At 38.7% G+C, this 26442-nt stretch overlaps 2 protein-coding genes across 2 annotated transcripts in view; both read left to right on the top strand.

The window, feature by feature from the left end:
- Positions 1-26442, top strand: part of LOC135469947 (cell death abnormality protein 1-like) — a 116009-nt gene that overhangs the window by 77457 nt on the left and 12110 nt on the right. The gene's annotated exons all lie outside the window — the stretch shown is intronic.
- On the top strand, positions 324-7366 carry LOC135469680 (receptor-type tyrosine-protein phosphatase kappa-like). Its single transcript, XM_064748233.1, has 10 exons — positions 324-475; positions 1379-1514; positions 1823-1972; positions 2459-2558; positions 4255-4328; positions 4752-4886; positions 5049-5171; positions 5465-5613; positions 6133-6268; positions 7292-7366. Exons 1-10 carry the CDS (start codon positions 324-326, stop codon positions 7364-7366), a joined length of 1230 nt encoding a protein of 409 aa, XP_064604303.1.

The following is a 26442-nucleotide window of genomic DNA, read 5'->3' as shown; positions in this document are numbered from 1 at the left end:
ACCATCAGCATTGACGACACCAGCATCACCATGTCTCGGCATCATTATTGGCACCATGTCGCGACATCATTATCGGCACTATGTCGTGACATCGTCAGGGCCTGCTTGCACAAAGAGACTGTAGCTACATTGATTGTAGGTTTATTTATGGAGCGTGTCCTAGACTTCTCACCGACAGTATGAGCGTTGTATGTTGATTTGTGGTTAGGTTTGCTCATGCTCGTGATCGCCATCGAACGTGTAAATGATCAGTTGGAGAACTGCGATTACTCAAATTATTGATATAATGTAATGATTTATCTAATTTCAGTGTTTGATTTTAGATGCAGAACAAGACCCAGATCGTCAAACAATTTCACTTCACGGCTTGGCCAGATCATGGTGCGCCCTCTAACGCCAGTAGCTTATTGGACTTCCAGAGAAAAGTCCTGGGACATAAATCAGCATTGAATGGGCCTATAGTGGTGCACTGCAGGTAAAAACCTTGACAACTGATGGAGACAAAAGTATCCAAACAGAAGTAAACCAAATGTCGTGTTGGAATGGCATTTTGCCAATTCCGGAGTAGAATATAGGTTTAGACCTTGTCTTCTCGTCCATCTATCCGTCCGCCTGTCCGTCCGTTAGGGAATACGTTTCCGAACTTTCAACAACGACTCATCGCTGTGAATTGTAGCTTGATGACTGTGTTCCACGTAAAAGGTTTAAGATAAAATTAAAGTTTCAGCCTTCTTATTCATTTTCTACAAATGTATGGTCTGGGTTTGTTTTAACTGTTTTGGACTTTCGACAGATTTTCGGACTTGTTTGCAAAGTGAGTCAACGCGTTGAACTGAAACGTAGTACATATTTCACCATGACAAGTTACAGATCAGGTTCGAGTTTGAAGCCGGTTTTTCGATTTTTTTTTTTATAAAATCGAGGCCTTCTTTCTAAAACCGATTTATCTCACCGTATTGAAACCAGGTATGCGCCTTCATCATGAACACTGACACTTGAAGTTTCAGTTTTGGGCTGTTTCGTTGATTTGCAACTAAATTGTAACATCGAATTTTTGACCGTTTCGTCTATTTTCAACAAAATTATGGCCGCTTTAGTTGTCTTGTAGACTTTGACATACATGTGGCTGGTTGTTGAAAACTGTTTTAAGAATTAATATTAGATTTATGTCAAGTGTATCAGCTGATATACGTGTGAACAACCGGGCCCTTGGTTACTGTTTGTCACTAACCAATTTTTGTGACCGGAAAATGGGCGGAAATGGCTTTGTAGAATCGGGCTGTGCTACCTAATTTGATTTATACTTAACTGTATATTAGTGTGAACATGTCTTATTAAAAACATGTCAGGTATACATCTCCCCCTGTCTCCATCATAGCGCTGGAATAGGCCGTACAGGAACGTTCATAGCTCTAGACTACCTGATAAACCAAGCCAAAGAGGAAGGTGTGGTGGATGTGCCGGCCTGTGTCAGGCTGCTCAGGGAACAGCGAGTCAACATGGTCCAGAGTTTGGTAAATAAACACTACTTTCACCTTCCGTCAATTTTTGCCCACAAGATTTTAAAGGGAAAGAACGCAGATGATGCAAGCCACAAGGAACCGTTATGGGCACTCTTAGAAAGTGTCGCCTTTACACGGTTTTGTAAAGGCACATACCGTCTTTACTCCCTGTATTTTGATCAGGAATATAGTCCAATCTGCCATTCCTACAATTTTAACTCCACAGATCCTATCAGTCTACATAAATTATAAATTACCTGACATCACTCGTTTTTTGTACCAGAAATACATTGACTTGTTTTCTGTTATTACTGCTCCAGGAGCAGTATGAATTTCTGCACGAGGCCCTGGCAGAAGCCTTAGAGCTCCAGGAAGGGTCAATCCCAGGTGTGAATTTCTCCAGCGTGTTTGCTGATCTCTGTACTGTTAACCCGGAGACTGGACAACTGGAGATAGCAGAACAGTTCCAGGTAACAATTTCTGGTCAATGTCAATATCCTCCTACATACAGAATCCATTTCCAGTAAAGCAAAGCCCTGGCCCTGGTTTCACAAAGATGTCATACAAGAACGATAGTCGTACATATACGGCAATGGTCCGGTAATTGTGACCTACAAAATATCGTACGACAAAATTATGACAACAAAATGTCGAACACCGCTTTGTGAAGCTGGGCACTGTACCTGTAGTGTTTTATAGAGGCAGATCGTGTTTGCATTTTTGTTACATATGCCCATAAAAAAGCGTTGTTAAGATATGTTGTATTTAGGGGGAAAAACTCCGCCGCATTTAATAGAGCATCGTAACACTTAAGTATGTTATGTGGGATGCAGGAACAGGTAAACTAATACATCCAGCTTAAAGGTACAGGTTGAATCCTTCCGTGGACAAGAAACTTCTACCTCAGCAAATACATCACGTTTATGATATGTCAATCTTCTATCTCGTCGCCACAGCGGCTGAATGAGAAAACCCCTCCTCTGGACAAGGCTACTCTGGTGACAGCTTTACATCCTGACAACCTGCACAAGAATAGGTCTGACAAAATTGTCGCCGGTGAGAACGAAATCATAGTTTTTAAACAATATGAGCAATATAGAATAATAATGATAATGATAATTTGGCTGATTACCTTCCTGCTTTCCTCACGACTCTTGAAAAATGTCGGCTATAAATGCACAATGGTCGTGGGTTTCCCTGGACTCTGGCTGGTTTCCTGTCAGCATAATGTTAGCCGCCGTCGTACAAGTGAACTTTTCTTGAGTACGGCGTCAAAAGACCAATCAAATCAATCAACATCAATGTACCACAAGAGAAGTATAGTGTTCACTGAGATTTGTGGTAACACATAGTCCATGCATGGGTATGTACCCCAATACAGTCATGGTAAAGTGAACCAAAATCCCAGCCCTCAGAATTTGAAAGGTGTCTGAAACAGGGAAAGAAAAAAAAATCACCCCCCCACCCCCATTTACCTATATCACTAGTTGCCTTATCCACTATTAACATGAAACATATCAACAGTGGGATGAATAAAATTCGGTAGAAAGTAATTACCTACCACGTGGGTATAAAATCGCCAGCCACCCCACAGTAACCCTCTCAGCAGTTAACCAGTAAAAAATCACCTCAAAAACTTCTTTGTGTACTAACGAGCTACTTTTTTCATATAGGCCACTTATTTACGTAAAGCAGACTTTTAAAAGGCAGGGTTGATAAGAAACTTTCCCGGAAATTGGCTATTGAATGCACGACTTGTTTCAGACAATTTTGGATGAGCTTGAAATTATAGCCCGTCATCAAAACGAACACAAATCGTTGATAAACCTAAAAAAGGCGATAAAATACTTGGGACAGTCATTTAGAGAGAGACTAATATTTGACTGACAAGAAAAGAACAAAAAAGATGAAACTGTGTCACAATATTTAATTCTCATACAGAAGAACTTCTGAGTATGGAGATAGTTCTAATTTTAGCAACACTCGTTAGCAGACAACATTTAACTTGAAATTTCAATGAACCCTGAACTACAAAACGATTTCGTACTCATTTCATAAAGGCTCGATTTCTTAGTGATAGATGATGCACAGTATCTTTAGGAGATGTCTGAGGTTAAACTTTCCTTTCAAAATCGCCTGATGTTTTCATAGTACGTAGCTTTGTCACAATCCATGTACTCCTGTCCAAGTGCGGCCACATGACCGGCATTCCCGCGCGATTTTTTCTTAGTCCACTTATGCAGATAGTCGGTATATGGAGCCAAAATGTCAGTAGTTTACATGAAATTACTCTCACACCTTTATGAATGCCTCATAAAATGTGACTTCAATAATGAGTCCTGATGAAAGGCATAGTCAGATTTTATAGTCATTTTATAAGGCAGTAAAAGAAAGTTACCCATGCTTTAATTCAACAGGCCTAAATATTGCATAGATTAGCATTCAAAGAGACTTTTGATGGGATTTTGTACTCGTTGACTGTTAAGAGGGTGGCTGTGTGGTGGATGGACATTTTATATCTACATGGTAGGTAATTGCATTCAAATGACACTTTTTCACCTCAGTCTGGGTACATTTCATGTTCATAGTGGATAAAGGAATTAATGGTGAAGGTAAATGGGGGCTCGTTCCTTTTATTTTTCTGTTCATACGCCTCTCAAAATCGGAGGACTGGAAAGTTTGTCCACTTCAATCAAGTGGGTATATATGCTAATACTTTACTGAGACTTCCTCCGTGATCCTTTCTTCTCAGCGGACAACTACAGGCCTTACTTATCCACTCCAGTGGCTGGCAAAAACAACTACATAAACGCCGTCTTCCTTTCCGTAAGTATTCTTGTATATAGTCACAAGTTTTGTTGTTACCTTTATTTTACCTGATATACGTGTGTCCTTCTCTCAGTGGGATTTTCCATCATCCGGGCACCCCGGTTTCCCCCATTCACAAACTGACCACCATCGTGTGAGACCAAACTTCTTGAGTATGTCGTTAAGCAACAAAGACATCAATAAATATGTGATTGGGGTTCAAGAGTTCGGTTCGTTACACCCAGAGTTTCTGCGCCACAAATGCGATGTGCCATGTTAAACGATGCTACACTTTTATCAGGTGTACATCATCTGCCGAGTTTCTGCTAATAACGACCTGTCGCCCTACAGTATATACATGTATTAATTGCATAGCACATTATTTATATAAATAATATACCCGATTACTTACATTTGCCTGCGTTTTTGTGTTGCCTGAAGAGCTATATGCTGAAGAGAGGTTTCATCATCACACACACGCCATTACCGAAGACTGTGGTGGATTTCTGGCGTCTGGTTTATGATCACGGCATCGCCACCATCGTTATGCTGGACGATGTGGACAACGAATCTGAGGTGAGCAATAACCTGTTTCTCTATCTTCTTTCATTCGCACATCGACCATCATGTCTTGCTTTTCTTCTAACACGTAGGTTCAGGTCGAATATTATAATTATGTACATTCTATGGTACATACTGCTTCAGATTTGTCTACAAGCTTTGTTTAATTGCCTTCAGAACGTGGGTATATACTGGACGGAGAAAAGGAAAACGTTCGATCCTTTTGACGTAAAATGTACGCAGAAGGAAGAGGAAAGTGGCTTCACAGTAAGGACGTACAACCTGGCCTATAAGGACACGGTATGTGTACTTTCGACACCCGCCCTGTAAAACATAAAAAAATCTGTCAGCTGTTGAAATTACAAATTAAACATCTTCTTTATTTGTTAATCCATTGGAAGGTGGCGACATGGGCTAAAGCGTCACTTTCGCTGTGCGCACACATAAGGAAGTGCCTGTTGATCCCTCTACGAACGCATTACTTTCCTAAACCAAACTACAGAACCTCAGGGTCATAGATTGGCATAGGTAGATATCACTCTATATTTGATTTTCTTAGATTCTCAGCCCCCTTGTGTCTATTCTGCTTCCAGAAAGTGTCGTGTCCAATCAAGCAGTTCCGCTGTGGGCTCTGGTCGAGCGCGCCTTCTTGTGATTCAATTCCTTCCCTGCTGGCCGTCATAGATGGCGTGACAAGCTGGCAAAAGGTGGCCGGACACCAGCCTATCTTGGTTCACTGCAGGTCAGTTAGTTACCTTGCCCAACGTTCTTCGCAGGGGGTACAGGGAGGGGTTAATTTGCCGTGGCGTTTTATTCGTCCCTAGATGACGACATACGGTAAACGATACAATGGAATTGCTTTAGAATATTTTAGGTCACTAAGCTTCAAAAATGATGGTAAATTATAGGAAAATAAACGAATAACCAATCATTGAGTAAGCAAAGACCAACATATACATATGCAGCTATATACGCATAAAGTGAGATGGTAAACGTTCACCCCACCTTTAGTACTACCACATATATTTCAACTTATTCCGTAAAATGGCGTGACAAGTGCTTTAACTTTCCATTTTTCAAATCAACGAACAGCATATTTACAATGTTGACCTCACAACGACGCGGTGAGCGGAAGTTCTATGCTCACCAGCTTTGTGGAACGGTAGACTCTGTAGTTATTGTGAAGAATACGTAAACAACTAGAGTTGTGATTATAACTGCCATGATAAAACGCTTTATGACAGCTCTGTACATGTTCCAGGGACGGACTAACAAACAGTGGACTATTCTGCGCGGCCTCATTTGTACTGGAGAGACTGAAACTTGACCGAGACGTGAACATTCCTCAAGCAGTCAAACAAATGCGGGTGGCCAGGCCTCAGATAATCACTGATTTGGTAGGAGGTTATTTTTGTTTTTCTAGATTACGCATTTGCCAGTTCATCTGCCTTTGCAAATTCAGATGTGATTTAGGATCCAGGTCTGGATTGATAAATCATATTAAACAATTTGGTGAAAATCATTATCACCCTGTATGATCCCGTGTTTGATGTCACCTTAACAGAGTTCCGTATATTATAATCCTTTACTGTTATGTAAAATAAATGTGAGTAAGAAGACTAGCTTAGTGCCACCAAAAACCCTAATTGCGCATACAACACAATGACATCAGTTTTCATCTATATGCTATTATACTACGACAACTTCACAAAGCCCTGCTGTAAATTCCTAGGCCGGGTCATTTCTAGACTCCAAATTTTCAGTTGATGCAGATGTTTTGATGCAGAGTTTCAGAAAAACTAGTGTAAGGATTTAACCGCATTTTGGAATTACCAGCCTACATTTAAAACGTAATTATGACATTTCATATTTGTGGCATTTAGTCCTTCGGCGTTTGTTTCATGTTGGTTATACTGAGATTAAGGGTCAAGGCCACTTAAAGGTCACGGATGTGCTAAAAATCTTCCAATCAAGTTTCCGAGTATACCGTTATTTTAAATTTCTTGGTATGTTTACTCCTTGTGTGGGTTTAACGACCGTAAAAGATTTAACTGCTTGCGCAGTCTATAACCAATTATTGAGTTCGTTGAGGACCACTTGTCTTTTACAAACATGGTGCGGCCTCCATGATCGAAGGGGTCAGTACGCCAACATACAGATGGCCGTGGGCATCCCCTGGATTCTGACCGTTTCCTCCCACCATAATGCTGCCCCCCCCCCCCACCCCCTCGTATGAGTGAAAAATTCTTTAGTACGGCGTAAAACATCAGTGAAATAAATACATATATAGTTTACATATCTGTACGTCACGTGGGAATAAAAACATCCTAAAGATCTTTTTGGATTGTGACGATTATTATGTGCATTATGTTTACACAGTTTGATTTCAGAGATACAAATATCTTTGTTTTCTCTTACAGGATCAGTTCCAGTTCCTCCACCAGGTGGCGCTGGCATATCTGGAAACTTTCCACACCTATGCCAACTTCAAATAATTTTATGGAAGTTTGCAGTGTCATCTCCATCATAAGAGCAATAGAAAGTCAGTGCTTTCAAAATTTATTAGATATTCCTTTTTTGCATAAGTTTTATTATTCCGCTTGTGCCTTGTGTTTTACATGATAAAATTATTACTTAGATTAGAAATTTAGTTACTATCAACAAGAACATAATCACAATGGATAATGCTATAAACATTGATGTCGTCTTGCACACAGGACCATTTTGAACATGAATAGCCCACGTTAAAAGATAAGCTGTCAAACACCTGGCCGACCGGCAGATGGAGCCACTTAAAGAGCTTTTTTTTCAAAATTTGGTCTTTTCAGGACTTTTTTTTTCAAAATGGTTAATTGAATCAAATTGTTCAGTATGACTTTCAGGTGAAATTCGATTTGTGGGCTGTTTCGTTCATTTTAAGCAAAATTATGGCCGTTTGTGTTGTGTTTTTTGATATTTTTAGATTTTTAGTTGAAACTTCATAGATAGCTTTAACATGACAAGTTACAGATCAAGTTTGAATGATGGGTTATTTCGTTTATTTTCAACAAAATTATGACACGTTTTGTTTCTGACTTTACCAAAGCAGTTATGTTGATAGCTCAGACCGGTAAGGGACATGTATACCTTTCCCAATACTTCCAGCCTGCTGGTTTTGTATGCAGGTAGATCAGATGCCCAATAAGCCAGATAGCTGTTGCGAGCAGTATGTCACAGGATGAGTTATACGTGGGATGAACAAAAGCACAAGGCTACTTTTGCATATTCTACAACATTAGACACTTCTTTGATAGCCGAGTATAGCGACGATAGTGTGATAGTTGGCAATTAGTAGCAGGTAACCGGTGAAATATGCCTTTTTGTCAATTAACTTCAGTTAGGGTTTTATTATAACTGTTCCCCGAATTGCTTAAATGGTAGAAAATCTTAAACCTCTAGCACTGTGGCTAAAGCAGAATTAGGTTAAAAGAATGCAGTGATGTTAATTGCAATTTATCAGATGTCACTGGTCAAGAATTACTCAATATGTCGTGGTATCTTCACATTTAACACACAATAACATCAAAACAAAGCAAAATCTCACGTGTAGCAAAGACTCGCGTAAAATGTACGGAATTGTGAATAACGAAGAGTGCGTGACTGTCGATGGTTACAGTGATTTAACATTGTCTCATGTGTGTTTGTGTCACAGAAAAGATACCTTGTCTCTCTCGCAAACCGCTATATCTCGGTTATTAATACTTTCGATCATACTAAAATTGTTTTTGTGGACATGTAACCTTATTAATTACCGCGTTTTTTTTACCACTAACAATTCATACTTGTGCATCAGTGCAGAGATGGCAGGCAGACGTGGGGCTTTGTTCAAAGAACCTGTTCAGCTACAGGTTTCAGGTGTAGTAGTTTTAACAAATGCTTATTACTGGCATGATAATGTGTCTCTGGACTTAAACACTTCTGTGTAACAAAAAAGTGAAATAAGTCCTGGTGAACATAGTTTCTGTTTGGTTGTAAATTATCATATTTCTTTCTGTAAAATAATAAAAAATACCCCATTTAAAACAATCAGGTAGTTTACACTTTTTTCAGGGCCTTATGACCCGAAGTCATTAGTGATGTGTATACGACATTACATGTGTATTTCCTTGATTTGTGTTATGCTTACACATTTAATAACTCAAGGAATGGGGATCGAGTGTATTGAATTCGTTGGATTACAGCTCTGTAAATTTGGTTGCCACTTCGTATCTTACAGAGTGTGAAAACCAAAATACTCCGTTGATTTTAAACCACTGTGAAATTAAAATTCTAACGGGTGTGTTACAACCAGGGTCAGACAAGGGTATACAGTATCAAAAATACGATGCAAAGAAATAGAAATGTTAATTAGCCCTAAGCAACCTTGCGCTCAAAAAGTGGACATATTCTGTAAATTTATTTCATTGTTTTGTTGTTAGTTTTTACGCCATATTCAACAATATTTCACCTGTACGACGACGGCCAGCATTATGGTAGGAAACACCCACGACCATCAGCAGGTTACTGGCACACATCCCCACGTGTGATTGGAATGAATGCCAAAATAAGCTGGACTTGAACTCACACCAACTACATTGGAGAGAGGCTGCTTCGCCATTATGCTGCTCTAGCACGCGAACCACTTATGCGACACGTCCTACATAAGTGCAATTTTACATAATAACATGTATATAATGACAAGAAATCCTGCTATCAGTTTTAACCATACTGGATGAAATCAGCGAGTTATTTTGTGCAACAAGATATTCCTTACGGGTGTACAACTTCTGGGTTTATTCAAACGACGTTTTGATTTAGATACTAATATCGTTATCAAGTGATGAAAAGTTATCACTTGATAACTATTTACTTACTTATTTTATTGGTGTTTTACACCGTACTTAGGAATATTTCACTTATGCGACGGCGGCCAGCAATGTGGTGGGAGGAAACCGGGCAGAACCCGGGTGAAGCCCACGACCATTCGCATGTTGCTGGAAGACCGTCCCACGTTCGGAGAGGAAGCTAGTAAGCACTTGATACAGTTAGTATCTATATCCAAACGTCGTGTGATGAAACCTAGCAATTGTATATCCTTAAGGAACACCTGCTTCTAAATAACACAAATAACACAAATAGCACCAGGTCTAAGAAAGGATAAAGCACTGGGAAAAGGGGAACAATTTTTGGGTTTTTTAAACTACGACACGAAAAGTGTTCCGGAAACGACTGGTGGTTTTTGCAAGTTTTATGACTGTTCTCGATAGCTTTAAAGGATAATAGCGGTTTCACAGACTACCTGCCTGTCAAAGCCCATATCTGGCAAGTTACGACGCCTGCTAGACACTGGCGAGCTATAATTTTGTTGACTGCGACTTAATTGCTGCCTTGGACACGGAATTTGAGGATTCGTCCGCTCTTTTTGTTTGTTGTGTGTGCATGGGAGACTATAAGCGGTGTGTGGCCGTGTGCACAGTCTTACAATTAAGTTCGTTGAACAATTTACGATTTCCTCCATCCACAAAACTAACAGCCAATCGAAGAATTGTTGAGCATGGATAAAGTAGCAATTTGCTAAATGAAAATAATTATGGACAAACTTCCATGTTCTATTTAAAACAGCCTTAAACAGCTTCTGATTCGAGGAGAGAAAAAAGGATTACTTTTACGTGGATTTCATATGTTAAGAATAATTCTGATTCATGATGTCATACTGTTTAAACCAGAGAAAACCATATTGCTTTATTGTTACCGTTCGCTTCTGGAGAATTAGTAACTTGCCAATAGTCGGTGGTTTGTCGAGTCCTCAGCTAATTCCTTCACCCATAAAAATGGCCGGCAACGTATCAGTGAACAATTCTTGAGTATGATGCTAAGCATCGATCAAATAAATACATCAGTCAATAAATAAATAAACAAAGCTGGGTCACATGTTTCATCAAAAAGTAAGGCAGATCAGACAGAAACAGATCATTTTGATCCACATGTCTGAGAATGCTGAGCAAATGAGAAAATGCACCTTTACACATATCTATCCGCTACACAGCATTGAGAAGCCCCGGTCGGTGTTCCCCGTGAATAAAAGAACACAAAAGAAATTTAAAGCTTTATTAAGATGCTGTCACTATTATTAATTGTTAATAACATGAGCTGAACCTAAACTGACAGCGACTGCATTGATGAGAGGCTCCCGAGTCAATACACTCTGGCGTTATAGCATATAGTTGGGTGTTAAGTTCGGTGTCGGTATACATTAACAAGGCTGAATTCCTGATCTGTCGTGTCAGTATACCGTAGTTAAGTTGGGTGTCAGGTTTGGTCTTAGGTTACTGGCTCAAAACCAACCTTGGACAGGGAATTTGTAGATTTCCTAGCTCTCAATGCATGCAGGGCCTTGGTGACGGTAAATAGTCGACTATGCACGTGTGTTGGTTTGCCCTGTCTGACATTCATCGAGGACCACTTGTCTTCCTCCAATATGGTGTCACAGTGCATACTTGTACGTCCCATCTTATATAGTTTGTCAGGAGCTTGCCGAAGGCCCGTGGCCTTGCCCAGGCACTCCGGTTCCCTCCATCTAAAGAACTAACGGCCATCATGTGAAAAAGTATTGAGTATGGCGTTAAAAACAATTAATAAAATATAAAAACAATAAAGATTTCAAAAACTAATTCCATTTCAAGCCCTGTAGCTAAGATATGTATGGGTCTACTAAATGCTACAAATTATCATTGTTAGCAACAGTTCCTCTCTACACAACTATCACAAAAAGCCTATGATAACATATCAAGCAGTTCTAATTACTATACAGCTGTAAACAGTATTAATATTTTGACCTCAAAAATATAAGTGTGTTTAATTCTAATTAAAGCCCCTTGGAACACTCAACAAGCTAACTGCGTCAAGCTTCCCGACTGGATATCGTATCTATATTACCATTCAGTTCCCATATATTTATTTATTTTATGAGTGTTTTACGCTGTTTTCAATAATATTTCACTTATACGACGGCGGCCAGCATTATTGTGAGAGGAAACTGGGGAGGGCCGAAGATAGGTGTCAGACCTTCCCACGAGAGGAAGCCGGCATGAGCTGGGCTTGAGCTCACAGCGACCGAACTAATGAGAGGTTCCTGGGTTATTGTGCTGCGTTAGTATGCTAACTATTCGACCATGCATTGGGCACCCAGGTTCCATACGCAGCGCCCCGTGGGGTTTCCGGGGTGATAAGAATAGGACCTCAGCCCTCTAGGCAAGCTTGTCGTAAAAGTCGACTAACCTAGAGCTCTCCTGTTTGAGCCCGGTGAATATAATAGGCTCACATCTTCCCGGTTGTGTGAGAGGCAACCGGGGAGCAACCTGTTTGCCGTGGGTTGCAACCCGTAATCTACGAGGACGGTATCCTGGTGGCTGAGGGCGGGTTGGTCTTGCGAGATCCTCACGCCCAACACGCCACTTTGGCCCTTACTTGGAGAGAGACGGGAGGTCGGATGGGCCCGGTCCGATCAATCGGCTTGGTCATGTCTTGCCTCTGCGTGATCCCAGTTGCCTCTATATCAGCACATCATTTAGAGAACAAATGTTATTTTTGAAATATCGTTTGCGGGACTACGTTTTGAGGCGGTGGCTCATGGGTCAATCGAGTAGATTGAATTTAACCTGTTGGTATAAATCAATCTGTTTGAGTATACCTCATATGGAGTCCTTGGTGTCTTTCCTGCTGGGTATTCCCAGGTTCAGGCATCGCCCTTGTTGGCACTCCGTGGTGGGTGGGGAACATATGGGGTGAAATTTACAAATATATGCCATGTCTACTTCAAAACTTTCTTTAAATGCTTCAAATGTATGTAACCGGTCTTCCTCTCAGCCGACTTTGTCTTTAAGTGCTGATAAAAAGAGGAAGTTATCAGACTCGCTTGATAATGAACAGAACAGTTGGCCGGCTTTCATTGTTCTCTCAACTAAGAGTGAACAAAAGCTGATGAAGAAATCTGCCAAGAACTAAATTCACAGGGTGTTATCAGAGTAAAACGCTTCATTACGAAGAAATCTGGTAACATCCTTAAACTTAATACTTATCTGCTAACATTTAACACTACCTCCCTTCCGTCGCATATTTACGTTGGCCCCTACAGGGTTAATGTGGATTTATATATCCCTAATCCTATACGTTGTTTTAATTGCCAACGATTTGGTCATGGCAAGGGCCAATGTAAGAACAAACTCATTTGCTTCAGATGCGGCAGTGAAGGGCATGATGGTTTCGGCTGCAGCAACACAGTTAAGTGTTGCAACTGCAGTGGTGATCACATGGCTTCATCAAGGGATTGTCCGCTTTTCGTGAAGGAAAAACAAATTATCAACCTGAAAATTAAAAACAATATCTCCTATCAGGAAGCCCGGAAATTAGCCTCACTTAGTAATACTTCTCCACAGACTTCGTTTGCCAATGTGGTCAAGCGAGTAGCAACTGTTGCTACTCAAACCTCTTGGACTTGGCCCATTGGAAACGACAAACCTAGTTATGTTTCTTTGCAAATTTCGTCTCAACCCTCGTTAAATTCTTCCTCAACTCAGACTACTTCAACACACCAAATAAAAACAGTAAACAATACAGAGCATCCTGGTAAACCAGCTGAGCCCAATTCCTCTAAAAATAATGACAAAAACAAATCCAAAAACAAATCTCAAAATAATAATAACCAAACAACTGATAAACCTAGTGGCCCAACAGAGCGTCCCTCTAAGGCCACTAGGGATCCTATCCAAACTTTTAATAAGTTTGGATCGTTGGAGGACGTTGGTCCTTCAACATCAGATGCGGAGGTGATGGATATATCACCCGCACAAGGGAGATCTAACAGCCGATCTCCACGAAAGGGTCGCCCGCGGTCCAAACACAAAGAGAAATCTCCGATACGTCTCCCTCCATAATGGCGATATACGATAAAATTATAAAGTGGAATTGTCGAGGTCTTAAAGTAAATTTTATTGAAATAACACAGCTAGTTCAATTACTAAATCCTATTGCCCTTTGTCTTCAGGAGACTCACCTGAAGACATCTGACAAAGATAAAATAAATCTTAAAAATTATTCTTTATATACTACTTATTCAAATGAAGAAGAGCGGGCGGCAGGCGGCTCCTCAATATTCATAAATAACAATATTATCCACAGCCCTGTTTCTCTGGATACAGAGCTTCAGGCTGTGGCCGTCCGTGTTTCGTTGTCTGAAACAATCACATTATGTTCCGTTTATATACCTCCAAACACTTCTCTGTCAGCTTCTCAGTTACATAATCTTACAGAACAATTACCTAAACCGTTTATTATTATGGGAGATTTTAATTCCCATAACCCTCTATGGGGCAGTAATAACATAAATAATAAGGGCAAGATAGTCGAAGACTTCTTGTGTAAGGAAGAACTGTGTTATTTCAATGATGGTTCTAATACCTATTTACATCCGGGTAATGGCACTTATTCTGCTATCGATCTCACTATCACAGATCCATCACTTCTTCTTGATTTTTCTTGGAAGGTGCATGACGATCTTTGTGGTAGTGACCATTTTCCTATAATCCTAGAACATATTACTTCTAATTCTTTAGAACGTGTAGCTAGGTGGAAATTCGATAAAGCAGATTGGATCGCATTTGAGATGTTCTGTGAGGCTGACATCACTCCAGAGAATCTCAATGCTGCAGAAGATCCTCTTTTAAAATTTAATGAACTTATATTAACAGCAGCTGATAGAACCATACCTAAGACCTCGACAAATCCAAAATCCAAAAGTAAACCCTGGTACGACGATGACTGTCGCAAAGCCATAAAGGATCGCAAAAAGGCCGAGCACAGATTTAATCATTGTCCTGATAATAATAATTTAAACCAGGTCCGTATATTCGGAGCTAAGGCTCGCCGATTAATTAAATCTAAGAGACGTTCTTGTTGGCGGAACTTTGTTTCAGGCATTACGTCAAAAACACCCATGCGTAAGGTCTGGAACATGGTTCAGAAGCTTAAGGGCAAAAACAACAAAGCCAAAATTCAGCATTTAAAAGATGGCGATACCCTATTAACATCGCCATCTGAAATAGCGAATAAACTAGCTGAAACAATATCTCAGAAATCTTCTTCTGAGAATTACACTTCTGAGTTTCGACGTATTAAAATACATAAGGAGAAAATTAAATTGGCTTTTTCTTCTAAGAATTTAGAAGATTATAATCGACGTTTTTCAATTGAGGAACTTAAAACTTCTCTTAAAAAGGCACACGATACTGCGTGTGGCCCTGATAATATATATTATAAGCTTCTGAATCATTTACCATCTGAGCCACTTGAGACTCTCTTAGATTTACTTAATGGCATTTGGCAAACTGGTAATTTTCCGCCGACTTGGAGGGAGGCGTGTATTATCCCGGTCCCTAAACCGGGTAAGGATCATACTGATCCAAATAATTACCGTCCCATAGCTCTTACCAGCTGCGTCTGTAAGACTATGGAACGGATGGTAAATGATAGGCTTGTTTGGTTTCTTGAAACCAACAAGTTACTATCTAATATACAATGTGGTTTTCGTCAAGGACGATCTACTTAGATCTACTAGATCACCTTGTCCGTTTCGAAACTTTTATTCGTGACGGTTTTATTAATAATGAACATGTGGTGTCGATATTTTTTGACCTTGAAAAGGCCTACGACACCACATGGAAATATGGTATTTTAAAGGACCTTTCTGATATGGGTCTTAAAGGCCGCGTACCATCATTTATATCCGAATTTCTATCTGATCGTCAGTTTAAGGTACGGGTGGGGCCCACTCTTTCTGATTCGCATGAGCAGGAGATGGGTGTTCCCCAGGGCAGTATTCTTTCGCCAACACTGTTCAGCATAAAAATTAATAGTTTAGCTAAAACGTTGACATCTGGCACTGAGGGTTCTTTATACGTAGATGATTTCCTGATATGCTACAGTGCTAAAAATATGAATAACATCGAGCGGCAACTGCAGCTTTGTCTCAACAAGATTGAGAAATGGGCAGTTGCCAACGGTTTTAGATTTTCTACATCTAAAACCGTCGGTATGCATTTCTGTAATAAACGGAAACTTCATCTAGACCCTGAGCTTAAATTTTGTGGAGAACCAGTGAAGATTGTTGGGGAAAATAAATTTTTAGGGGTTATATTTGATAAAAAATTATCCTTTATACTTCATTTAAAAATGCTTAAAGCTAAATGTATAAAGGCTCTGGATATAATTAAGGTCGTGTCTAGCACCGATTGGGGTGCTGACCGATCAGTTTTACTTAATTTATATCGTTCTCTGGTGAGGTCTAAATTGGACTATGGGTCCAGCATTTATGGTTCTGCAAGGAAATCCTATCTAAAAATGTTGGATCCCGTCCATCACCAAGGTTTGAGGTTCAGCCTTGGTGCATTTAGAACTTCACCAGTAGAAAGTTTATACGTCGAAGCTAATGAGCCTTCTTTACATCTCAGGCGTATAAAACTATGCCTTAAATATACTACAAAGCTTAAAGCACACCCAACAAACCCTGCCTACGACTGTGTTTTCAATCCGTTATATGTAGACAAATATAACAAATGTCCTAATAAGATCCCTTCGTTTGGTCTTCGTGTTCGGGACCACGTTGTGGGAGCTGGCATCAAGCTTGAGAATATAGCTCCGGTTTCTTTTCCGGAGTCCCCTCTAAACATAACAAAAGAAATACGAATCCTCTAATAATTCAGCAAAGTTTTTCTGAGATAAAGGCTAATTATCCAGATTATAAATTTATATATACTGACGGGTCGAAGGATGGGGAGAAGGTTGCGGCTGCGGCTGTCTTAGAACAGCGGGTCACTTCTCTTCGTCTTCCATCCTCATCTTCAATCTTTTCTGCAGAGGCCAGAGCTATACTTCTGGCTTTGTCATATGTTTCTGCTGGGCATGCCCAGAGGGCTGTGATCTGCACGGACTCGCTCTCTTGCCTTTTGGCAATTCAGAATAATAAATTTAAAAATCCTTCCATCCTTGAGATATTAGCCGTACATAAAAATCTAATTAAAAGAGGTAAAAATATTGTATTCTGTTGGATACCAAGTCACATTGGTATCCATGGAAACACAGTCGTGGACAGGGAGGCGAAAGCTGCCCTTAATAAACCCATATCGAAGATGAAAATTTGTTACACTGATTTTAGATATCATATTCTTAAATATATTCGTCGCCTTTGGCAGGATGAATGGGATTTGCAGATCCACAACAAACTGCATGCTATTCATCCTGTCATTGGCAATAATTCTTATACTCTTAATAGGTCTCGTAGGGACCAAGTAGTTCTAACAAGGTGCCGTATTGGGCATTCTCGTCTAACACACAATTTTATCCTAGATGGGAGCAGTGCTCCTGAGTGTGTTGGTTGTAATGCCCAGTACGGCATGAAACATATTCTCGTTGACTGTGTGGACTTTGCTCGTATTAGGCAAAGATTCTACACAGTCAGCTCTATATTTGATTTATTTGACAGTGTCGCTGGCGATACTGTCATTAATTACTTAAAACATATTGGATTATATCATAAGATATAATTTCATTTTATTTCACATAGATATTTCTAGTTCATATATACATATTAAAATTTCAAAAGCTTTGTGGTTTTCAAGTTTTTAAAGAGCTTTGATTGTTTTACCTAGTTTTAAACATGTCTGTCATTTTTCATTTGTTTTGTATGTTCATACTTCAGTCTTGAAAACCATATACTGATTCCTGGTTTTAAACATGTTCTCGCCACGATATGGCTGAAATATTGCCGATGTGGCGTAAAGCCATAATCATTCATTCATTCATTCCATACGCAGCGTATATACAAACGATATAAACACACCGAATTGTGATGTACATCAAAGCATCATGACTATTTATGGCATACACAAATTTCCAAACACGGCTTCTTTCTCGATATCTCATGCACTATAGAGTTGAAGTGCATAAACATCACGTGAAAAGAAAGACATAGAAAATCAGCGAAAACGCCCTGAGCCTTAGACTGCATGAATACCTTATCCTCACAATATATCTACATTTGCATCTACTATCAAGACGTGTTTCAATATTACCATTCTCATTACCATTCTCATTGCACAATAATGTATAAGACGTCCTCCTGTATATATTATCCAAGTGTAAAGCAGTTCAGCATATATAATATTGTCAAGAGCTTTGTCCACTGGAATGAATAAGTATTATTCTCAGAAGGTCAGTAAATACCTTTGGCACGATTAGTGTTTTCTTCAGAAAATGGCTGGCCGATGAAAGAGAATTACAATGTATTATCAATATGATGGATTCGATAAAGAAGCATTTTTCTAAACAAGCTTAGGCCAATTGTCAAGCACCCTTCAGACACCGATAGGACAATCGTTTTATATGAGCTTTCATACTTATGTATACTCTATATCTAAAACCCCTCACAAGTAGATCCCAACAGTGCAAACGTGCATTGTATATGAAGAAAGTCCATCAATCAATACAAAGAGACAAAACTCTGTACATAGGCCCAGTTGGTCGGTTTGCACTGGGTTGCAGACAGACGTGCAGTCAAACAAATCAACACCGGCAAAAAAAACCGTGTGAGATATAGCTGAAATTGCTTGCAAAAAATAAAATTTAAAGTATTTTTTTTCAATTTTAGAGCAAAGAAAAGAAGAAGTTGATCGGGGGGTTAAGGGCAGAGGGGATAAGGTGGCGTGTCAGTATACATATGAATACATTATGGCGTCACGCTATGTACAAGTTTTTTCTGAACCAGAACTCTAAACATTGATACGTTGTACGTTTATATTATTGTGAGTAAAATGCAGTGTGAATACTTTATTTTTCTAATTCATAATGTTAAACTGCACAAGATTGGTTTCAACACCAAGAACCCATTGCCTCGGCCACCGGCCCCGATAGCTCAGTTGGTAGGGCGTCCGCTTAAGGGGGCGGATTGTCAATCCAAAATTTCCTAACATCTTGCTCTAAAACGATATTGTCGTGAAATCATATACTACAAGAGATAAAATAACATTCATTCATTAAGGTTATATTTTACTACATGCTGGCTTCCTCTCCGGCTGTACCTGGGAAGGTTTGGCAGCAACCTGCGGATGGTCGTGGGTTTCCCCCGGGCTCTGCCCTGTTTCCTCCCACCATAATGCTGGCCGCCGTCGTATAAGTGAAATATTCTTGATTACGTCGTAAAACACCAATCAAATAAATAAATATGTTATATTAAAACTTGACAACAATATCAAATATGGCAGTGTCAGAAACAGGGTTTAGATTAAAGTCCATAGCAGTTTAGATATCTTGTGCCACAATCCGTCATAACAGATGGATCCAGCATGCCACTTTTTAAAAATAATTATGATATCACCCAAAACAATGTTTTCTCGCCATAGAAAAAGGGTCTTATGCAGTTTAACGTTAAGAATTAGAAATAGTGCTCTGTGCAAGATTATGGACTTTCAACACGTTTATGTGCAGAGCTTTTGTTGTTACGTGTCACTGATTAAAGGCAACTTTGACAACAACATGTAGTTTTCCAGTCAGTAGCGTGTATGTTATGGCTGGTGACAACGAGAAAGACCCGGAAGATGAACTTCATTTCGTTTCTTTAATGTGTCATATATATTTTATGGGATGCACGTCTCTGGAATAATAATCTGAATGGTAATTTCTCTGTATTCAGCTGATTGGCTGACAAGCCACAAACAATAGTGCTAACCTCTTGGTCTAAACTGACAGTGCAGATTTCAATCAACCATGTTCTCAGCAAAAATGTATGTTTATGTATGCTTGGGGTTTAACGTCGTACTCAACACTTTTTCAGTCATTGAACAAAAATATCTGCCTTACTTATTCTTGTAGTAAGCCCTATACGCGAAATACTCGAAAACATATTTGTTACTATCTTCACACGATAGACCATTCGAACATCTCGATTAAAAATAACCTGCTTTTTTATGTGAAAAATGACGTCATCCGTGTTAGCCAATGAACGTTCGGTACGGGGAAAATACCAAACTGGCAAGTACAAATTGGTCGAAGACGAGACATACATATATAAATTAGATGAAAGGGCGACTCCATTCCATGGAGTGATTTGCACTAAGGCAATAAGAGGTGTTAATCGGCAATTGTCAATTCATGGAGGACTATTGCCCACTGGTGTGTCTTAAAATTTGTGGACTGTACATAAATAATTACCCAATAGTAGAAGAGGAGATGGAAGTTCATAATGTTCACAAACCCTACACACATCGTCTACTGAGCTTCACAATGCACATGAAAAATACTTCAGCTATACATGGCGTCACCCATCACCATAAATAGTCTCCATACTGAAAACCCCATGTCTGACAATAAAATTGGTAAAAGAGTCGAATGAAACCAAATCCTTTGCTACAAAATAATACCAGCCAACAAGCAAAACAAAAAAGGAACAGCCCACACAAAATGACTACCACTAACGGCAAAAAAAAATACAACTAATAATAGGAGCGGATTGCATTCATTCTGACTAGAAATCATTAATTGTTTTCCGCAGGTTGCTGTCAGACCTCCCCACGTACGGCTGGGGCATTTGATATAAAGTGGATCACTGAAATTAAATTATCTAACTTGCGCTACCTTATGAGCACTAACTTCTTTGTGTTCGGGTCACAGGAGTTACAATTCCGTTCATCCAAACAGGATAGTTATGAATAGAGTTTTCTTTATTTATTAATTTATACATTTATTTGTATCATACGTGTTTACGTCCTACTTAGGAATATTTCACTGAATTATAAAGACAAACTTATGTAGAGAAGAGAAAATAGCATATAATAATTCATAACCCACGAGGAAAGGGTGACCCACTAAAGAATTGACATTTCTTAGCTAGAAAATTGTAACAGAGAGATCTGGTTAAACGTGTGGGGTGAGTGGGTTTGTAAAGTCGCAGGTCCTACTAAAGGGATGGTATTTCACCGATGCACATGGGTCTCTCTGTCAGGCTATGACCTATTTCCTCCACACATAAGTAAGGCATATCTCGATACAGTGTTAAAGTAAATCAGAACATTAATTATCAAATCATCAAAAAGACTACTGCCTAGCATGACTGTTGTTTCCAAATTTTTTCAAGATTTGTAATCCTGACATGTTAGCTACAAGACGTTTTACTTTGCTGTCTGTACCGGTAGGAATATACAGGTAGTACCTTATAGTACCTTATAGAATTAAACGTTTGGAATAAAATGTATGTATGCGTGTATGTATGTGCGTACATGTATGCTTGGGGTTTAAGGTCATACGTAACAATTTTTCAGTCAAATGACGACGAGTTCTAAAGTGTACGTAGAAATACTGTATCCATGCCGCCAAAGCGTTGCCGCCACTTAAGTATCATACCCATGGAAACCAGACATGACACCCCACCTAGTCACATTATACTATCACTGGTCCAGTCCTGTTTTCTTGCTCTAGCCTCTCTGTGCTGAGTGCCAAGCCAGGCAGAGTATACAAAATATAACGTTACAATGAAATAAATCAGAAGTTATTATCCATATAGAGATTGTGTGATGATACCAAAATATAGTTCCACGTACTTTAAATACATCTCCATTTATTTTTTAAATGAAAATCAGTTTTAAAATGTCCGATTTTTGAGCAAGAGATCTCAAGCTGAGAATATAGAGATTTCAAAATGTTCCCTGGGGTGCAGATACGTAGACGACAAATAAAAGCTAACACTGAACCAAAGCATAGCTGAGACATTTCATAACATGTTATGTGTATAGACATATAAGCAGATTCAGGCTCACAAATAAAACGATTCATGACACCCATAAAGAGAGCAAATGGTGTGACACATATAACACAAAAGACTAGAGGCTAACCAGACTTACCTGCACAGAATGTGTGGTGTGAGCTAGCCCACAGTTTGAATATCTGGCTTTAGTTTACCAAGAGTATAGATGATCACTTCCTGAATGGGTTTTATTAAAACCAACCATCTTAATACGCAGGGATTTGGGCTTAATAAAGGTTGGTGTAGACAGCACAGCCTGTGTTGGACAGATCGGTGACAACAACTTGACTGAATCTCTCCTTCTGTGAATCATCCGGAGTACGTTTATGATGACGCAAATGTTTCTCATCTTCACCATTTTGATGCTGCTTGCTGTAAAAGGTATGTGGATTTATTTAATGTATGTAACAATCGAATTCACATGTAATTAGCAATAAGTGGTTTAGTTATAAAATGGTAACTCGGAAATGGCATGAATGCGAAAATATCTTTTATACCATTGCAATACTTTCCGCTAATTCAGTTTACCTTGCTGTAAAACCTGATCCTATTCACCTATTTTGTTTCCTACCTCTCAGCTGATGGACAGTCATGTCGGTTTGGGCGTTCAGGAGCAGACTGTCGATATAACTGTAACTGTGCCGAGAACTGTGACGGTCAGAAAGGCTGTGTCGGGAACTGTTCCGCTGGCTGGGACGGACCTACCTGTCAGAGACGTGAGTATGGCCTACTAATAATGCTGAGGGGCTCAAGATGGCTGGTTCGAATAAGACGTTGGTCTTGCTACAGACAAAAGAACCTTAAAGGGACTGTACCGGAGAGTTTTGGTAAAACTAGATCATCGCAAATCCAATAGAATGTTTGCTATCATTTTGGAGTTTCCTAAATAGCTACCTTTCACGAAATATCAGCCTCTTCAGTACACGTGTTACAGCTTATAATGGATAATAAATTTCCTTAAATTAATGAAAATTTATAGTTAGACCACATTGTATATTATGGTATGTTAAGGCGTCGAATCGGAGTCAGTCCAAGGAACTCTACACCTCAAAAGGAGAAACTGACCACAGTTGACACATTCATAAGGCCACTTCTATTTTTAGTTCTGTATTGATCCTTTTTTCCTGTTATATGACAAATGTGCGACTTATGACCCTTGTAAACCTGGCAATGAACCGAGTATATATCCGTGTTTAGGTCATACAATCGAAACATGGTAGTCTGTATGCTCTAGTTACTGAAATACCTTTTCAGTTTTGTTACCACATGTTAAGTATTAGCATACCTTAACAACTACTGCTTATTATTCATAAAAACGCGTACTTGATACAAGTTGGCTTATATCTTTAGCCTCACAAAAAATGCTTCTAGTCAAAAAGGAGAAATGGGCCACTAAGATTGGAAGTGTTTTTCAAGTCCTACGTGGTTTCCAAAGTGACTTCGTTAGTTCACTGTACCACGAAGACTTCAGACGTCGACAAAACAAGTATTTTCAATTTGCCAAAAACATGACAAAACTGATTACTTTATAAAGTTAATGTTTTACATGTAAAGACAAAGGTTAACCAACACGAGACTTTGACAGCACGTGCAAATTCATACGTGAGCATTTCAGTAAAAATATTTTGTTTGGTAAACGTCTTTCTTCATACGTTTAATTGAAAACATCGTTTGACCCCGAAATTGGCGGCTTTGATCGAGAGTAGATTTTTGGCGGGCTATTATTACTAAGCAGCCATCTCTTCTATGATTATATAACTTAACGATAAGAGATATCGAGCTTTATTCACAATTTACATTATCTCTTCTCTGTTCTGGGATTTTCTGAATGTTGTCCTCTATATCTAGTTCCCTATTCGATATTCCTGGACACAGAAGCTTTTCTGTGCAAAGGAAAAATCGTAAAGGTGGAGAGCTTATGCTGTATGTTAATTCTAACATAGCATCTGCTTTCTTCACGGAAGATCTGTGTTTTCTTGATAACACTGGCTGCTATGAATCTCTTTTTGTAGAGGCAAAAATTCTCAATAAAAATTATCTGTCCAACATTGTCTGTCGACCACCGGACAAATACTTGGAAGAGTTCAATAAGCATATGTTATCTATTCCAATCATTCTTCAAAAGGAAAACCAAAAAAAATATTATGGGTGACTTCAATATAGATCTTTTCAAATTTAATCATCGCCGCCCATCTAAAGTGTTTTTTTTGAAGTCATGAAATCTAATTATTTTTCAGTCCACAGACTACAAAGCCGGTAAGGGTTCAGAGAGAAAAGAAATTCAAGAAATATAATCATGACACAAAAAGTACCTGGAAAACAAAAGATGAATTAATCAATAAATGATACAGATATAACCGACAATACTGTAATCGCCAACAAAGTTAATGAATATTTTTAGTCATTTAAAACTGGATTCTAAATTCCACAAGAACGAGAAAATTTTTAAGACTGTCTGGAGGGCCCTGTAGTCAGAAATTTTTCCTTTCCAATCATCGCGTTCTCTGACGAAAAATCGTCATTGCAGGTCTTAAAACCCGTCAGATGGAATTCCCGTCAAAATTTAAAATCTAGTTCCGACAATATAAGTACTCCCTTTTCACATATAATAAACTTTCTCGTCAGGGTGTATACCAAACTGCTTAAAGGCTGAGAAAATTTCAATATACCAAATATGCCCATATCCAAACTGGAAAACCTGACAAATTCGTACATTATAGGCCGATATCAGTGCTTACAGGCTTTAGTAAAATATTCCACGGCTTGTTCCTTTTACAATAAACTTAATTCTGCCAGGGAAGATAAAAAGTATTCTATTGTCACCTTTCTTGATTTATCCTAACACTTTGACACCGTTAATCACGATATTTTACTTAAGAAATCAGAACTTTACGGCTTCAAGAGTGTTTGTAATGATTGGCCCAAGAGTTATTTATCAAACAGATTTCATCGTGTATAATTTCATAATACACTCTCTAAACTAAAATATTTAACATTTGGTGTACAACAGGGTTCTATTCTTGGATATCTCCTCTTTCTTTTGTACTTAAATGACATTTCAGAATCGACTAACCTTCTTCATCTGATCCTCTCTGCCAAAGACACTACAACCGTTATAAAAGCAATGTCTCATAAACAGGAGAAACTCAATACCTGGCTTTTGTGCAAATCGTCTGTCTTTAAACATTAACAAAACAAAATACATTTTATTCTACCCCTGACTAAGAAAAAAACAGATGCATTACCAGTTTTTACCCATTTTGAATAATAATTTAGAAAAACTCAGAAATTTAGATTCTTAGGCATTTTTTTAACAATAAGCCGCGTTGGACAACACATATTGATTCTCTCTGTACAAAAGCATCCTGTAACATAGGGATACTTAACCATATAAAAATGTCGTCAATACGAAAACTCTCCTTATCCTCTATTAATCAGTCATCAACCTTTCTTTTTCCTGTGGAAATATCATATGGGGTAACACTTACATCTCTCATCTCTAGCCTATCCAGCGTTTGCAAAATCAAGCACCGTTACTCTATCCAAAAGACTTCAACATAGCGCACCTCTTTTCCGCCATTCTGAAATTCTATCACTTACTGTATTCAACTTTATTACAGTCACATAAATTCTTTAATCAAGGATGTATCCCACAGAGAAACTCATTTGATTTGACCAAAATGGACCACACCCATAAATACAATACCAGAGGTCGACCTTTTATGGATTTTTATGGGCCGATATATCGGAGCAATTTATCTTATTATGCCATATATATATCATGCCCACGGAAATGGAACAAATTACCAACAAACCTACGGCTAGTTCGTCCAACCTTTCTATGTAAATCTGAGGCAAAAAAATAATTATTGTAAATTTAGTTTCTACTTGTTTGGTATGTTGCACATACGTTATTACATTAGCATGACGCATTATTATACTTTTAAAATAATTTAATACTCTACATGTCTACTATTATATATCACGTCTACTATGTTTTCCTATTTAAGTACATCTGTTTACATTGTTACGGAATAAAACAAGCTTATTCCCACCATTCGTTTATTTATTCATGAGTGTAATCTATTCCATCGAGGTGAATAAAAAATCAATCAAAAAAAATCAATTAATGGGTGCTTCCAACAGCTATTTATACCAGTGCACTGAGAAATTTGCACAGAGATCGTACATCTCTGGTGCCGATTCTCCACCTTATCGTTCCAGATAATTTTAAAAGCATGCTAACACTATAAATAGTAAAGGTACGAGTTTGAACTATGTAAATGAAAGCAAGACTACTCTCAGATTTCACAAAGTCTTGTTCTTCAAATATATAATTCTGTTTGCCACATGGAGACTATCCCCAGTATCAGTCCATTGTTTCAAAGTAATAATTAAGGCCAAATAGTAACGTGTAACAAGGGAAAACAAACAACCAGTGGTCATTTTGGCTATTTCTCTATGAATCACTTGTTACCTTATTGATTATAAAGATGAAATTTTCGACGTGGGTGTGAAAGTTTCACTTAAATGAAGTCATACCTACCCTTTAGATGTCAAAAAGCCAGCCACAACACAGTTATTTTTTCAAAAGTTAACCATTTAACAGTCACTCTAGTAACTTTTTTGCAATCAAAATTTGTGGAGGGTTGTGATGAGATACAGACGTTTTTCGCGCGAAGTAGAGGGCCGTTTTCTGAACTCATT

This window comes from Liolophura sinensis, chromosome 7 (assembly GCF_032854445.1).
Source record: "Liolophura sinensis isolate JHLJ2023 chromosome 7, CUHK_Ljap_v2, whole genome shotgun sequence".
NCBI lineage: Eukaryota > Metazoa > Mollusca > Polyplacophora > Chitonida > Chitonidae > Liolophura > Liolophura sinensis.
The sequence above is the reverse complement of the archived record's forward strand: the minus strand, read 5'-3'. Positions and strand labels throughout refer to the sequence as shown.

Bases quoted from the DNA above. Each gene is read 5' to 3' on its own strand.
- LOC135469680 (XM_064748233.1), top strand. From the start codon at position 324: ATGCAGAACAAGACCCAGATCGTCAAACAATTTCACTTCACGGCTTGG. The intron at 1,973-2,458 runs GTAACAATTTCT...TCGTCGCCACAG, and splicing joins AGATAGCAGAACAGTTCCAG to CGGCTGAATGAGAAAACCCC. The intron at 6,269-7,291 runs GTAGGAGGTTAT...TTTCTCTTACAG, and splicing joins CTCAGATAATCACTGATTTG to GATCAGTTCCAGTTCCTCCA.